This window comes from Nelumbo nucifera, chromosome 1, assembly GCF_055504915.1.
Source record: "Nelumbo nucifera cultivar China Antique chromosome 1, China Antique-T2T, whole genome shotgun sequence".
NCBI lineage: Eukaryota > Viridiplantae > Streptophyta > Magnoliopsida > Proteales > Nelumbonaceae > Nelumbo > Nelumbo nucifera.
The window spans coordinates 213,890,256-213,906,735 of record NC_142649.1 but is presented as its reverse complement, the minus strand read 5'-3'; the positions used below and the strand labels follow the sequence as shown (position 1 = coordinate 213,906,735).

The window sequence follows — 16,480 nt, the reverse complement described above, 5'->3', positions numbered from 1 at the left end:
GCAGCCTCACTGTCGCCATCGCCGCTATCGTCGCAGGTGAGCATCCAATCATCCTCTTCTTCCTTATTCTTCCCTCCTTCTCTCCTTTCTTCTTCTTTCTTTTTTTCTTTCTCAGTCGATAACAGTTCTCCTTTCTCCTTCTGCTCTGGCTTTCTCAGCCGACAACATATTTCTTCTTTTTTTATGAGGTTTGCATATTAGGGCAAATCTCATATAAACATTTGCCCTAAATATGCAAATCGTGTGAACCGTTCAACCCGGACGGTTGAACCGCTGATCTGAAAATCAGTAGCTAAAACGGTTCGTTTCCGGGTCGATTTTTAAAACCTTGCTTAAGATAGTTGTCCTCCGTTCGAATTCACATCGGTTCAGTGTCGTTGCAACTTGCAAGCTATTTCTTATTATCTTCGAAGTTCCAACCTTCAAATAGAGAAACACTAGTGAGAAAAGTGAAAAGACGAATCGCGGGTGGAGTGATTGCTGGTGAGGACCGGACATCGACGGACGACGGCGGGAGGGAGTATGGCAACAACACTGTGGAAGCAGCTGCTTCTCAACGCCATCGATTCCAATGCAAACCTAAAACACTCTTCCTTCTTTCAACTCGTATGGTTTCCTTCTTCCCCCAATGTTTTCTCTCTCTCTCTTTTCTTTCCACTTTCTATATGAATTATTGAAGCACCTTCACTTCAATTTTTTAGGCAACTGTTGGATCTAATGGCAGACCTGCTAATCGTACTGTTGTTTTTAGGTCTCTCTCTCTCTCTCTCCAGGGGCTTGGAATTTCTCATATTTTTATCTAATTTCGATTGTTGTTGATGTTTCAGAGGATTCGAAGAAGGCTCCGATAAAATCCAAATCAACACTGATTGCCGAAGTCGCAAGGTCCTCCTTTTTAATCATAACTCCATTGTTTCTATTCGTTTTCTTTTTTCATTCTTTTATAGTGACTTATCAACTATAATACATAATTCTTTGTTTTTCCTCTAAGAGGAGATACAAATATGGGTGTTGAAATTGGTTATCAATTTACAGGAGTTTATTTTGTGGCTTGAAAACTGCAGATTGATGATATTAGGCACTGCCCTTTTTCGGAGGTAAAGATTTCTGAGTATGTGAAATTTGCGGCTGAATAATTTATGTTCTTGAGCAGAAGTTAGCATGCCCAAACCAGGGTTTATTATTCTTACCCGGAAAAAACTTGGCTTTATCATTTGATTGATGTTCAAGTTGTGTTATTTGTAGATATGTTGGTATTTTACCAGCTCTTGGGAGCAGTTTCGATTCAACGGAAGGATCGAAATCATTGATGGATCCAATTTTGATCCTGACAAGGTTCAGGTAATGATAATATTAGAGTTATTAGTACACGTGGCACACAAGTTGTTGAGTTAGTTACACAGGTGGACTCTGGACTCTGTTAACAACTGTTGCTCTGTATTTATAAATATCAATAAAGTGTTTTCTCCGGCGTCTTTTCTCCTTCACTTGGCTCCCGATTTACATGGTATCAGAGCGGCAGGTGCTCACTCGAGTTCCCTTCCTGGTTCTTGATTCGAGTTGTCTTCCGTCAACGGCAAGAATGGCCATGAATGGAAGCGAAAACACTGTGTTCATCGTCACTGATCAGATCTCCTCCTTCGTTGATTAGAATTCACAGTTCTATCTTCATCCTTCTGACAGCCTTGGTACAGTGCTCGTTTCTTGTTTTCTGAATGGAGACAAATATATGACTTGGAGAAGAGATATGACTAATGCTCTCACTGCTAAGAACAAGATTGGCTTCGTGAATGGAATGATTCAGAAGCCAATCCGGCGAAGCAGGCAGAGTTGCTTGCCTAGTTGAAGTGTAATTCCATGGTGGTGTCATGGGTCTTCAATGCTTTAGCCAAAGACCTCCATGAAAACGTAGCCTATGCTGAAAACACCCAAGAAATGTGGAAAGATTTGGAGAAAAGGTTTTTACAAGGAAACGCACCAAGAATTTTTCATCTCAAGTGAGAACTCATGCTACTTAGGCAAGAAAGAAATTCTTCTTGTATCTATTTACTTCTCAAAACTCAAGGCAATTTGGGATGAATTGTTAGGCTACATTCCTGGACCATCATGTACCTATGGACTCTGTACTTGTGGAGTTCAAAAAGATTTTGTTACAAAACGGAAAAGAGATAAAGTGTATTAATTCTTGCTCGGTCTGAATGAGAAATTTAACAACATCAGATCGAGCATTTTAAGTATGGACCCTCTGTCGAGCATTAGTAAGACTTGTGCACTTGTATCACAAGAAGAAAGACATCAATCTTTAATTGCTCAACATGGTCCAATTGCAAAAGCCGTTGCTTTTCATGTGGCAGGTAGGGGTGAGAAAAAAAAACCGAAAAACTGAACCGATCGAAACCGAGCCAAAAAATTAGTTAACTGAATCAGTCGGTTTGGTGTTTTTAAAAAACCGAAGGTACCGGTTCGGTTTCGGTTAACCAATATAGAAAATTGGTGGTTAATCGAATTGACCAGTATCTATATTTTTTATATATACTTATGTATATTATATATATATTTTATATATTATAAATTAATAAATATGCATTATATATAAATATATATTTATAATATATTATAGATTATTTATTATTTAAAATATAATATTTTGTATATATTTATAATTTTTTATTATATATTTATATATTTTTTATAATATATATTGTAAAAATAAAAAACCGAAAAACCGATGAACCAAACCGACGGTTAACCGAAACGGTCAACCGGTTAACCGATTGGTTTCGGTTCGGTTCCGGTTACTAGTTTTCCAAAAACTGGTAGTATCGATTCGGTTCGGTTCCAAGGTTCGCTGTGAGCACTACAAGAAATAGGGCCACTGTAAGGATCACTGCTTTGAATTGTTTGGTTATCCGTCGAATTGGGGAACTCGATCAAAGTCCTCACCCAAGAACGACACTGGCAATCAAGAAAAATCTGCTGTTGGCACAAGCTCAGTCCAAGCAACTTCTTCGATTTCTAGCTTATCCAAAGAGCAGTATCAACAGTTATGAAGCACCATCAACAATCTATCTGATCTATTGAACAATGATAAACACACTTTCTCATCCAACCTTGCAGGTAAGGTTACTGCCTCTTCTTGGCTTTTGGATAGTGGAGCCTTAAATTATATGGTTCCCACTAATTCTGAATTTGCTACTGCATCTATTACATTGGCATCAACACTGAAACCGGTTCAGTTGCCAAATGGAGCATTGTTGTCGGTTCAGTCACAAAGTGACATAACATTGTCTTTGGGTCTGGTATTAAAGGATGTATTGTTCATTCCGGGGTTTTAGTGCAACCTTATATCTGTTGGTAAACTTACCAAAGACTTGAATTGTATTGTGTTGTTCTTTCCTACTTTCTGTGCTTTTCAAGTCCTAACATCCAAGAAGTTGATTGGTGTGGGCTTGGTGTATGATGGACTGTATCACTTCGTTTCCCTTCCACCATCCTTCTCTTTGCATAGTACCCGTACTCATGATCCACATGTGTGGCATTCAAGGTCGGACCATGTTTCTTATGAGAAACTTGCTTTGATTCCTGAATTGCATATTACTATACCTAATAATGATTGTTGTGACATGTATTTTCGAGTAAAACAAACACGTCTTTCCTTTCCCATTAGTCATACCAGATCTGATACACAGCTTACACTCATACATTGTGATATTTGGGGAGGTTATCTCACCCCGTCCCATTCTGGAGCTCATTACTTCTTAACAATTGTAGATGATTGTACTCGAGCTACATGGGTGTATTTGTTGCAATATAAATCAGATACTTGTTCTTTTCTTGTAATGTTTTGTGAAATGGTCAAAACATAGTTCAGTGCTCAAGTTAAGTATATATGTTCAGACAATGGGTCCGAATTTCTTTCTGGACCTGTTCAAGATTACTTAACAGCACATGGGATCTTGCATCAAACATCTTGTGTAGACACCCCTCAACAAAATGGGGTCGTTGAGCGCAAGCACCGACATTTACTTGAGATAGCAAGGGCTTTACGGTTCCAAGCCCACCTACCAATCGAATTCTAAGGAGAATGTGTTTTGATAGTAGCTTACATCATTAATCACTAACTCCAATCCTTGCTGAAAAATCGCCATATGAACTTTTCCACAAGCTTCCTTCATATAGTCATTTTCGTACATTTGGTTGCCTCTGTTATGCAAGCACATCCTGACGCGGGCATGATAAATTTAATGCTCGTGCCACTAGATGTGTGTTTGTTAGATATCCTAATGGTCAAAAGTAATACAAATTATATGATTTGACTACTAGGCGGATATTTGTGTCTAGAGATGTAATTTTCTTTGAACACAAATAACCTTTTGTTAATCACAACATGCCTTTGGATCCATCTACCACCAGTTATACCTTTACCAGTCATTGATGACATGGTGGCTGATGCAATTCCTAATCAAATGCCTAGAACTAAACCAGTTTGTGACAGTTTACAACCCTCTATTAGTTCAGAATTACCTGAACACACTAGTGGAATGGACATTATCATTTCATCAACTCTTGAACCTGTTGTTCCTATCCCATCAACCTCACATAACCATCACCCACTTCGCTCCAAGAGGCCTCCCTCACACATTCCTGATTGCATTTGTCTAACACTTTAGCCCCAAACTGACCCATGCAGCACTCACTACCCAATTTCCAATTTTCTAACTATGGGCTCAATCCCCTTTACACAACCTGAACCTTCTTGTTATGATGAAGCCAACAAACATGACAATTGGAAGCAAGCTATTGTCAGCTGAACTAGTTGCACTTGAGCGCACTCATACCTGAACATTGACTGACTTACCACCCGGAAAGACTCCCATTGGGTGCCATTGGGTCTACAAAGTCAAGTTTAAGCCCGATGGTACTGTTGAGCGTTACAAAGACCTCTTAGTAGCAAAAGGCTACACGCAAACTGAAGGCATTGATTATACAGAGACATGCCCCAGTTGCTAAGCTCGTAACAATACACTGCCTTTTGGCTCTAGTTGTAGCCAGGAATTAGGAACTCCATCAGATGGATGTAGACAATGCTTTCCTCCATGGCACTCTTCATGAAGAAATCTACATGGTTCCTCCACTTGGACTTCTACCTCCTAAGGATCAGTGTGTGTGTTGTTTGAATAGATCCATTTATTGCCTCAAGCAAGCTTCACACAATTGGTTTGAGACTCTAGCTCATGCTCTTCATCAACGGGGTTTTCAACAATCAATTGCTGATAATACCCTTTTTACCTCAGTTCAATCAGGCAGCTTTCTCATTGTACTTGCATATGTTGATGGCTCGGTGATTGCCGAAAATGACCCAACTCATATTTCTGCTCTCAAGGATTACCTCCGACAGTGCTTTCCAACGTCTTGTGTGCTGTCTTCTCTATCTCACTATCACAAGACCAGAAATCACTTATTCATTTCATATCCTAAGTCAGTTTATGAGTGATCCTAGACAACAACATTTAGATGCTGCAATGCATGTACTTTGGTATTTAAAGGCTACACTTGAGCAAGAATACTTCTTCCAACTGATTGTGTTCTCCAATTGCGAACTTATTGTGACTCAAATTGGGTTGGTTGCTCAACCACTCGGAAATCCACCACTGGCTATTTCACAACTCTGGTTCACTCCCCTTTGTCATGGAAGAGTAAGAAGCAAGCAATTGTGGCACGCTCTTCTGCTGAAGCCGAGTATCGTGCGATGGCAACCGCCACTAGTGAACCGTTGTGGCTAAGACAACTCTTCTTTGATCTCGGTTTCTCTCATCCACAACCCATGAACTTATACTATAACAACAAGGCAACACTTCTCATAGCTGCTAATCCTGTGTTTCATGAGCATACCAAACATATTGAAATAGATTGCCACTTCATACGAGAGCACCTTCAGTCTAAAGCTATTACTATTGCTCATCTTCCCACATCAGCTCAACCTGTAGATATTTTCACCAAAGCTGTTGGATGAGATAGGTTTACTTCTTTATTACCCAAGTTGGGCATTTTTAATCCTTATGCTTCAACTTGAAAGGGGGGGGGGGTATTAGAGTTATTAGTACACGTGGCACACAAGTTGTTATTGAGTTAGTTACACAGCTAGACTCTGTTAACAGATGTTGCTCTATATTTATAAATATCAATAAAGTGTTTTTCTCCGGCGTCTTTTCTCCTTCACTTGTCTCCCGATTTACAGATAACTTCACTTCTCAACACACAATGTTCCATAAGATTCGCTAGCTTGGTTCCCCCACTCACAAGGGCTGGAGTGCTGGATGCTTACCGGGCCTTAAACAAGAGATGTTTTTAGCATTTGATATCTGCAACCAGAAGCATCCTCATACGTCTTAGATGCAAAATCTTTATTGGGATTACAAGAAACAATACATCCCAATCTTTATTGGGATTTATTCTCAGATTTTACTGTGGATGATATTTTAAGAAATTGGAGGACTGTTGCATCCTCGTCATCTGCAAAAAAAGAAGGCAGTAAGGAGTTGGGATCCTCCTGAATCTGGTTTCCTCAAGTTAAACTTTGATGGGAGCAGTTTTGGCAACCCGGGCATGGATGGAATTGGTGGGGTTATAAGAGATGACACAGGGGGTGTAGTGGGGCTCTTTTCCGGCCCTATTGGGTGGGGGGACTCCATTACAGCTGAACTAAAAGCAATGGTCTTCAGAATGCAAAAAGCCATGGAAATAGGTGTGAGAATGTTGGTTGTTGAAGGCAACTCCAAAGTTATTATAAGCTGACTAAAACAGGATCAAAAGACTCCATGGATATTTAGAAATGAGATCAAGAAAATTAAGCACATCACAAAGGACATCCAGTTAATAGTTCAGTGGACTCCAAGAGTAGCAAATGGGTTCGTGGATCAGCTAGCAAAGCAAGGGGCTAACAGGGAACAATGTTTCTGGGCTCTATTGTAAGATTGTAAGGCAAATATAGGGTGGAATGTTATTGTACATTAGGGTAGCCGAGGCTACCCAATCTCTGTACTAATTCTCATATCTTTTCATTAATAAAATTACTTTCACTGATAAAAAGAAAAAACAATACATCCACCCAAATTCAATATTAAAGTATTGACTGTCTCCAAAATTCAAATGCAGAGGATCCAGAAAGTCATGAGATGTAAAGTAACTAACATGCTAAGGCACGAGATGCAAAGTAATTTGGGCAGTAGCATCATCATTACCATCCTAATATGTGACAGCTGATGAGCCAGAGCTGTCATACCAAGTGGGTTAAATCCATGCTGATGTGTGGATAAAAAAAATTCGACATCACAAAAAAGTTTAGAATATTATAATACATACTCGAAAGATAGTGTGGATTTTGAAGTGGATTGTTCCCTGAGGTCACAAGCATTTATGGTCATGCTACTCTGGATATCTACAGCTTTTTACTGATCTTATGTTCTTATCAAATAATGCAGTTGCTGTTGGTAGAACAAATATATGGCCAAAATGGAATGGAACATTCAACACAAGATTGTTACAAACTTACAAAAGCATAACATTCAGAATGAATATACTGTAATAACCCAATCCTTAAATTGGTATTATGATTCTTTGGTACCTCATATGGCTACATAAGTGTTATTGGACCCTGGTTAGATATGGTTTAGTTGTACTTGAAACTTTAAATTGAAAATAAAAGTGTCACTTGTTTATGAAATGTTCACTGCACCAAAATAATGGGGTAGGGCATGTTTAACTTAGATCAAAAACTAGGATTGCAGCAACCGATAGGAATTCTAATGCTTCAGTTAGAACAATCAGACCAGGAACCTGAAAATGGTAGAAATCAGCTCGGTAGGGCCAGATTGCCAAATTGAAATAGCCCATTTTCATCTTTATCCATTTCAATTATGAGCGTCCTCATACAATCTTGGTAGCACTGTGACTGGGTATTGAGCATGTTCTCTCTATTTCCTACCAGAATAGTCAAGCTATCAACCAGTCAACTGACTAGGCTTTGAGGACCCTTGCATCCTACTAGTTGTGCATAATATTTGTCTGATATGGTCAATTAGAAACTAAGACCAAGTCATTAAGCCATTGCTTAATTGACTCAACAACCTCTACAATCCTATTTATAACAAACATATACAAGGCACGTTAGTAAAGGACCATCGTTCATGTGACAGAGGGAAAACAAGGATAGGCAGGTGAACCACTTACCTACCTTCATGTTCTCCGTTAGAAGATTCTACAAAACCTCAAACAATATTTATAATTATCAGTGTAAAGCAGGGCTGGGGGGTATGGTGCTGCTCGAGCAGTTTTTTGTAAATCCCTGTGTACAGCTTCTTGTCATACATGGTTTTCTTCTTTAATGAATTTATACTTTACCTGTTTCAAAAAAAATTATAATTATCAGGGGGATAAAACTCTCAAATCTCAGGTGTCTCAGTGTCTTCTCAGTGTGTCTGGTTGTCAGCATCTCTCTGCAGGCCACGCATTTGAATCTGGAGCAGAAGTTGGGCAGCAACAACTAAGATACATGTGACCACACCATCTGAAGGGACTTATCTCTATGACCTTCCTAGCCATCATTGTTCTCACATTGTGCATTTATAAAAGTGACTCCATTGATGCCTTCAGTGTTTCAACTTTCAAGCACCAAGTCCACATCTTCTTGTTCAACTTTCTTGTGCCCCATTTCTTCATCCCTAGCAGCAAAGACCCTGCCACTATCCCTCAAACCTGACTGCGTTCATTTGCCAGTTCCTTCTCCAGCTCTGTATCCTCTCTCAGCACTCAATTGATCCAACCTCTTCAACTGGTCCTGCATTAGATCCTCCACCAAGTTAGAGTGCTTTCTTGAAGGAGTTCAGCCAAGTCAAGGGTAGTATTTCTGGCATGTCATTTGATCTACATTGTGAAAATGAAGGGAAGAATGGATGGGGGGATGGAAGTGAGTCTTCCATTCCTCTTGGTTGCACTTCCATCATGTGAATGTCACTTTTGACTTAAACAATGTGGCACTTAGTGATTGGCCTTATATGTGTTTTATGATGTAGAGGATCCTGAATTCTGGAGAAGAATCTCCCATTACCTATACAAAGGGATCACTTTGGACAAGCTGACCAGTCAATTCATCTGGTTACAACTTGGGCACTAACTAGTCAATGTATGCAATGTGGAGGTGGAGTCTGGGGCATCTTTTCCTCCATTGCAAGTTTAGCTCTGCAGTTTGGAGCTACTTCTTGAAAGCTCTGAATCTGAGTTGGTGCATGCCAGTATCAGTTAAAGCTCTGTTGGAGGAGTGGCAGCCATATCCCATATGGGCTATCCAAGAAAGGGAAACTTTGCTGGGCTTCCAGCCCTCTGGCAGTTCTTTGGACTGTGTGGTCAGAAAGGAACAAATGGATTTTTGAAAACAAAACTACTTCTGAAGCCGAGGTCATTAATTCAGCTATAGATGCTATTAGGAGTTGGAATGTCAATACATTCTGATTTCAAAGACATTACTTCTGATTATACTTTTTTGAGGGTGGCCTTTTTTTGAGGTCCTTTTTTGTACAGCTACTCATTGTACATACGACCTTATATTAATACAATCATACTTTAACTTTTCTCAAAAAAATGTTTGCCTAAGGAGGAGGCCAAAGCAACCAGGTACCCACCTTGAGTATATTGCCTGCTACAAGGAATTGTATCAAGTCCTATGATGATTATGAACCTAATCTTAGTAGCTATACCATGTATTCAACTTGTGTTTTGAAAGGTCTGGTCTGGGTCAGGGTAGACCTGTCATGAACCAATAAATAAATGTGTAGAACCTGTTCCAAACCAGACCCTAGAACTGACCCAATTATTAATCTAAATTATTGGGTTTGACCCAATAAGACCCAATTATAATTGGCAGTTCTACTCCTACATTTAACCTGTAATTAGACAACAAAACTTACTCATTTGTTAAAGTGACACATTTGAACATGATAATACGATAATATTAGAAGTATACCATGAGATAGACAGGTATTAGACTCGGAGTTTCTTTGGAGATCAGTTACTGGCTATTGTTGACATCATACCTGGATCTAGATATATTCCTTACACTTTTCGTGGAAGGCATACCTCAATATGTGAAATCTTCTTAGACCAGACACCTTACATGCCTTTGGATACTGATGATCTTTTTTCATGCTGTCAAATGCATCATGCAGAAGAGAGAGAAAGCTTGGTTTGCTAGTTCTCTGAGATCAAGAGCACAGTACTTGGGGCCTAGCCCTGGTCTTCCATGTATAAATGAAGAATCATCAAAGGAATCTTCCATAGACCCAACTAAAGGCCCAGTTGATGCATTTTGCCTCCTGTTATTGGACCCAGAGCAGGTTTGACAGTTTTTCATGTTTTTTTATGCAGACAGTTTTTAATTTATTCTATTCTTCATAATGTATGTCTTTATGGAGTAATATTCTTTGATCATTTTATTTTCCATATGTGTAACTTCAGGATTCATATCATGTGCAGATTGACTACTTGAATTTGAAGAGTAACAAGAGGCTGATATTCAGATCTGAACAAAGTGATGAGAGAGGGAAGTGTTGGTTGACTGAGGAAATTAATCCATGAACATTGCTTTGATCCAAAAAAAAAAAGTGGGTACGATGAGGTAATTTTTCAGTTCTCTTAATTCCCCCCCTCCCCCCCCCCCCCAAAAAAAAAGAGAAGAAAATATATTACACATGAAGATGCCTTCTGTATCCTATGTCATAAAGAGTATGGAGAGGTGCAATCCATTGGATTCAATGGCATATACAAATTACAAGCTGTAACCTTTCCTTTTCATGTCATACTCATAACTTGTTCAATCTTGGTAGCAACTAGTAACCCTTTAACCATGTTACCACCCTAGTTTCGATGGTTGCCACCTACCATTTATTCATTCCTCAGAGATATCCTATACAGAAATGGCAGACCAAATTTTGTGGATCATTGGCCATTCAAATAGAGATAGAAGATTGATGCTTGTCCAGTTAAGAGTAATCCAGTGTGCAGTGTTTTCCTTTTGATGGGAGAGATCAATTTGCCATTCATGATTCCTGGAACTTAGCTCAACTCAGCTTTAACACGAGCATCTGTTGTCTGTAGCTGAACTTGAAGAGGGTAATGATCTTGGGGCATGGCTTGAAGAAGTTGTCATAAGCTACTTCTCTAAGGTGTATTGGTAGTGGCTGATCATCTAGGTTTTTCTCATAATATTGGTAGTAATAAAATATCACTTAAACATCTCAGTTGTTCATCTATGAAGACTTCAGATCCATGAAGTGTTTGAATTCCATTGATGTTGTAATTTTCAGATCTAATGTTCTTTCCTTTTTCCTTCCATTGGGGCAATTGCTTGGTGCAATGGTAAAAGCTTAGGCTGACAAGCCCGAGAACACAGATTAGAGTCTGAGCGGTCACCTTGTGCAAGGTTAGTTATGTATCCAATCTCCCCCTACCTGATCTCCTAGGACCTGGGATAGTCGGTGTTTATCGACAAATTGGAGATCGGATAATAACCATACTTTTTGAACCACAAATTGGAATCCTTTTCCTTGGTATGAGGTCAGGAGACCGAGTATATTATGTGCATCAGAAATTGGTATATTTCTTGTGTTGTTCCTTTAATTAGCATAAGATATTGTAAACTGAAGTACAAATAAATATATTACAAATAGGGTATCCTGTACTTTGGGATAGTGACAAATAGGTACCCTGAACTTTCAATTGCAACACTTGAGTATCTTGAAATTTTAAAAATAGACAGTCAGGTAACGGAACGTCTCTCCATGATGATGTTCTCATATAGATGGTAAATAACATATTCAAATTTCTCGAATTTTTCAATGATGATATTCTCTGGTCATGATTTTACTCTGTATAATGATCTAAAAAATACACAAAGAATATATTTGACATTATGTAATATTTAACTGATGGAATACTAACGAATGGACCCCAAGTGTCTATTTTCAAGAGTTCAGGATACCCAAGTGTTACAATTGAATGTTCAGTTATCTATCTGTCACTACCCCAAATTACAGAGTACCCATCTGTAATTTACCCATAAAAAATGGTGGATCCTTTTTAAATACACTAATTGTTAATGATAATAGCATTTCATCACGTTTTGTTACAAATTCATGAGTTGATTATGGTAACTCGGTTCTTTGACCTTTGTTCACCTGTTCTTGATTAAGGAATGTTAACGAGTCAAATATGTACAATGAACAACTTTTCAACTTCCCGAAAAGGTATGGCACCCACCTAACAGATTGGTAACCAATCAGCAATCAATCGGTATAGTTCATTTAAAATTTTAAATTCATTTGAGGTTTCGATTGGTTAAAGTGTAAGTGTTTTACTTTTAGTCAGTTGCGGTACCTTTTCGACACCATAAAAGGTTGCCTTGATCCTCTATCTGATGACACTGCATTTGTAAGATATAAATAACGTAATAAAATTAAAAGGAATATGTCTGGTATGCCATTACATTATACCACACCCATTTGGTTTTATTCACAAAATTTCCTTTCCTTTTTCTTTACTTTTTTTTTTTTCTTTTCCTCTTTTTCCAAGTAACCAAGGGACGCATATTAAACACTTGCGAAAAAGAATATTGGTTCTGGTTTCTGAAATCACAACTGTGGCTTGTCATCCCACCACCATGCATCCTTCCGGCATTCAGCACTTCTAGCATTTAGGCAAGTCTGTTGGAGGAGGCGGAAGGGACTCTGTCTCGCCATTCCCATTCTTCACTATAAAAGCCATGGATAAGCCCCAAGAAGCATGTATCTCTAGGTGACAATGCAGGAACCAAACCCCTGCAGCATGCAACGACTCAAGTCAAACGAACAAATTAAGTCTTTCAATTGCAAATCAAAGTTCTCTGGTGGTTAAAAAGAAAAAGAAAAAACATAATTAAGATGATCACCATACCTGGATTGTCTGCAACAAATCGAATTGCAGCCCATCCAGCCACAGGTACACCAATGGTGTTCATGTAAGGTGGGTCAACCAAGTTAAGCTTTGCAGTGCGAGGGTTGTAGTTGCCACTTCCATAGCCCACTACGTAAAAGCTATAGCCATGAAGATGAATTGGGTGGTTCTCAGTGCTGACAGTCCCAGTATCCTGTAAGATAAGTTGCACCCTGGACCCATATTTAAGCACCCTAGTCCTAGTCCCACTTGATGACTGAGTGTCAATAGGGATATTGTTTGGGGCCCCATTCACAAAGTCATACATCTTCAGGGGCACACCAGGGAAATCCTCAGTGAAGTGGCCGTTCATCTTGTTGTAATAAGCCTGCAGAAGTGAAACCTTAGGCATGATAAAACTGATATTGTTGATGGAAGCTGCCAAGACCCCACCGTTGGCTGCTTGACAGTTTTGCTTGGGGTTTGAGGAATGACACTTCTGGACGTTTAGCCCGATGGTGAAGAAAAGGTTTGTGTCAATCTGTAGAGGAACGTTGACGGGTTTCAGGCTCCTGAGACCATCCATGACCGTCTTAACAGCAAGGTTATCGTTGTAACAAGGAAGCTGAGCGGTTAAGGCGAAGCTGGAGAGTGAAGCACCAGTGTATTGGAAGAAGGCTACCGCCGGCACTTTCTGAAACTGAACTTTCCTGGCCGACATGTAGGCACCCATGGCCATGGAGTATTTGCCGATGGGCTGATCGGCTTTAACAAGCACGTTGATCGTCTGGCCGGGTGCGATCATCAGGCGGTCGACGGTGAAGGGCTTCGTGTACTCGGCATCAGCTTCCACGATGGTTAACTTGTGGTTAGCAATGGCGAAGAAGTGCTCCACGTTTAGGGCTGCATTAATAATCCTCAGCAAGTACCTCTTCCCTGGGATTACGTCCATCTTATACACATCTGAAATTGAAAAGGATAAGGTAATCACCAATTAATATTACGATAACATGGAAAAATAATATAATTTCCACTCCACCCTAATTAAACGCCATGGTCTTATTCTTTGAAATGACAAATGGCCCGATACCAGATTTAAAACAAAAACGCGGAAAGAATTTAAAGCGAAAACAATAATAATAATAATCAAGTGGGTTGTCCATCTCGCTCTTAATAGTCATAATGGAGTGTTAAAAAAAGAAGAAAATAAACGGTAGAAATGATGGGTGTCCCCTTAGGAAGTTCGTAAATTAATTCTCTTTACCATTTGCAGAGCATTTGTAGTTGGGACCAGGGTATCCATTGATGAGATAAGCATCTGTCGGTGGAGGCACTCCACCGCTTGCTAGAACATCCCGCTCGAGTTGTAAGACATCCTTGAGCCAATATTCGCCTGACATCATCAGAAAATGTTTAGTTAGTTCAGTTAATGTTTGATCAAAGTGATTATTGGCAGCAGGTAATCTAATTGATGGACTTGACGTACCCAAGATGATAATTTGTTCTCCGTCAGGATGTTTAAAAGGATAAGGGACTCCTCTCTTGGGATAGACGACAATGGCACCATAGACTGTCCCCCGGAGCCAAGAGACGTGAGCATGCCAAAGGAATGTACCCTTCTGTTGCACCAGAGTGAACTGATAGGTGAAAGACTGCCCACCTTGGATGGGGCACTGAGTAATGTAAGAGGGCCCATCAAACCAGCACGAGAGCTTCTGCCGGACACCATGCCTGAAAATGCTCCACATTGATAACCATTAATGAGGTTCTGAATAAGGGTCTACACTGGTGCAATAATGTAATTAAGCTTACTCGATCTGCTTACCAATGGATGGTAGTGTTGAAGGGTGTCTCGTTGGTAACTTTGACAATCACTTTATCACCTTCTTGGGCGTATACTACTGGTCCTGGAAACATCCCATTTATTGTAACGATGTCTTTGCTCGTACACAATTTGGTGATTCTCTTGGTTTGGACCTAACATTGATCACCAAAACCGGCATTAATTAACAGTATTCGATACATTTAGAGTGTGTGTGTGTGAGAGAGAGAGAGAGAGAGAAAGAGAGAGACCTTGAAATCATAGAACTTTGTAGATCCTCCCAGTTCCACTGCAGGCCACTGTTTTGCTGTGACATGAACGATGCAGGCATAGTATACGAACCAAAGGAGAAATGGAGAGAGGAAATTCGCCATCTCGATCTCTTTGAAAGGTTGGGGGAGTTGGATGAGATCGAGTTCGAGGTTAGAGACTCAGAATGGGTGGGAAAGGACCATTTTAATAAGAGGAGAGAAGTGTTGTTTTCGAGTTTTAGGATGAGCCAGAACCCCCCCCCCCCCCCCAAAAAAAAAAATAAAAATAAAAAAATAAGAAGGCAGGGGCTGGGTTTGCCCGGGCAGTATTGTCTATTGTGTGATAATGTGTGTCAGCTTTCATGATTAATCTAACATGGATTCCCCTTGGTGATAATAAGTTGTTGGGGCGTGATTACTCAAGATGATCAATGTGGGGAAGGTTGAGCTCTCTCTCCTTTTCCCCCCTTCAAATGGAGAGTCATAACTTATAACCCTTCAACACTTACACAGCATGAAATCATATCTTTTGACCAAGACTTAGACCCACCTGCTCTCTAATAAGCTTCCCCCCATGCCTCCCCACGACAAAGCTAGCTAAGCTGCAGTTATGTACCCTGACTTGAAAGAGACATGTAGCAGTAATTATAAGAAGAAAGAGGTGAATCCCACGTCTTTTTGAGTGTTCTATGGAAGCTCTCGAAGGAAACCTAGCGTTAACACTCACAGAGAAATTAAAAACACTAGTACAGAACATAGACATAGACAGCATAAAAGATAACCAGGAGAAAGGTCTATCGATCTCTGCTTTGCTTTGCTTTGCTTTGCTTTCCTTTCCTTAGACACACTCTTCAACTCAATCATAAGAAGGTCGGTGCACGCCTTTCCAGCCCCACCCTTTTCTTTTTTCTAGGAAAAAAAAAGCCTTAAAATCAGCTTCAAACATTACATAGTAACAAATTCTTCTGGGTAAGGATGCTGGTAATCTCAAATTTTACTACTGTTAATTCCGCTACGCGTGCTACCAGCTAATTAGCCACGTGGACAAAAGATACTGCTACTAGGTAGAACCAATAAAACTTCAAAGTGCATGCGAGAGAGTTCAACTTCTTTTTTGCTATTAAATGGTGAGATCGAGACTCTGGGTTGTTTCTTATTTGATAGCCGAGAAGGCTTTCTCTAACTCTACCACTTCACCAAACCGGACTGACACGATCCGTCGCCGTTCTAAGAAACACCCTTAACAAGACAAGAAGTTGGAAATCGATGATGGAGCATGATATGATAGAGTTGGCTCAGTTTCAGTAGTTGCACACATGGTTGAATTTGAGCAGCCTGCATATTTCCAACCATTGGATGATGGACCCACTATGGAGTCATGATACCACATGAGCTGGATGGCTAAATTATGATGACCACCGCGACGATAGCATCAGGGCCCAGCATC

The 16,480-nt window shown here is 39.8% G+C and overlaps 2 protein-coding genes across 4 annotated transcripts; one reads left to right on the top strand and one right to left on the bottom strand.

The window, feature by feature from the left end:
• The first annotated feature begins 373 nt into the window (after positions 1 to 373).
• LOC104604731 (Pyridoxamine 5'-phosphate oxidase family protein) lies at positions 374 to 11,363 on the top strand. 3 transcript variants are annotated; one of them, XM_088896140.1, is made up of 8 exons: positions 374 to 606; positions 702 to 751; positions 828 to 885; positions 1,065 to 1,097; positions 1,246 to 1,341; positions 10,221 to 10,388; positions 10,528 to 10,669; positions 11,149 to 11,363. In XM_088896140.1, the coding sequence occupies exons 1-7, from the start codon at positions 523 to 525 to the stop codon at positions 10,627 to 10,629; spliced, it is 591 nt and encodes a 196-aa protein (XP_088752266.1). In that variant the 5' UTR covers positions 374 to 522; the 3' UTR covers positions 10,630 to 10,669; positions 11,149 to 11,363. The 3 variants fall into 3 exon arrangements, with proteins under 3 accessions (XP_088752266.1, XP_010267523.1, XP_088752267.1); XM_010269221.3 differs by having other exon boundaries at positions 10,528 to 11,363; XM_088896141.1 differs by lacking the exon at positions 1,246 to 1,341 and having other exon boundaries at positions 10,528 to 11,363.
• A 1,114-nt stretch (positions 11,364 to 12,477) lies between these two features.
• Positions 12,478 to 15,932, bottom strand: LAC6 (laccase 6). The gene is made up of 6 exons (XM_010269223.3): positions 15,034 to 15,932; positions 14,786 to 14,937; positions 14,447 to 14,691; positions 14,225 to 14,353; positions 12,982 to 13,923; positions 12,478 to 12,866 (listed from the first exon to the last, which is right to left on the bottom strand). Exons 1-6 carry the CDS (start codon positions 15,154 to 15,156, stop codon positions 12,736 to 12,738), a joined length of 1,722 nt encoding a protein of 573 aa, XP_010267525.1. The 5' UTR covers positions 15,157 to 15,932; the 3' UTR covers positions 12,478 to 12,735.
• Positions 15,933 to 16,480: the final 548 nt, after the last annotated feature.

Bases quoted from the DNA above. Each gene is read 5' to 3' on its own strand.
- LOC104604731 (XM_088896140.1), top strand. From the start codon at position 523: ATGGCAACAACACTGTGGAAGCAGCTGCTTCTCAACGCCATCGATTCC. The intron at 607-701 runs GTATGGTTTCCT...TCAATTTTTTAG, and splicing joins ACTCTTCCTTCTTTCAACTC to GCAACTGTTGGATCTAATGG. The intron at 10,389-10,527 runs GTTTGACAGTTT...TATCATGTGCAG, and splicing joins TGTTATTGGACCCAGAGCAG to ATTGACTACTTGAATTTGAA.
- LAC6 (XM_010269223.3), bottom strand. From the start codon at position 15,156: ATGGCGAATTTCCTCTCTCCATTTCTCCTTTGGTTCGTATACTATGCC. The intron at 14,938-15,033 runs GTCTCTCTCTTT...GATCAATGTTAG, and splicing joins CAAAGTTCTATGATTTCAAG to GTCCAAACCAAGAGAATCAC. The intron at 14,692-14,785 runs GTAAGCAGATCG...GAGCATTTTCAG, and splicing joins TTCAACACTACCATCCATTG to GCATGGTGTCCGGCAGAAGC.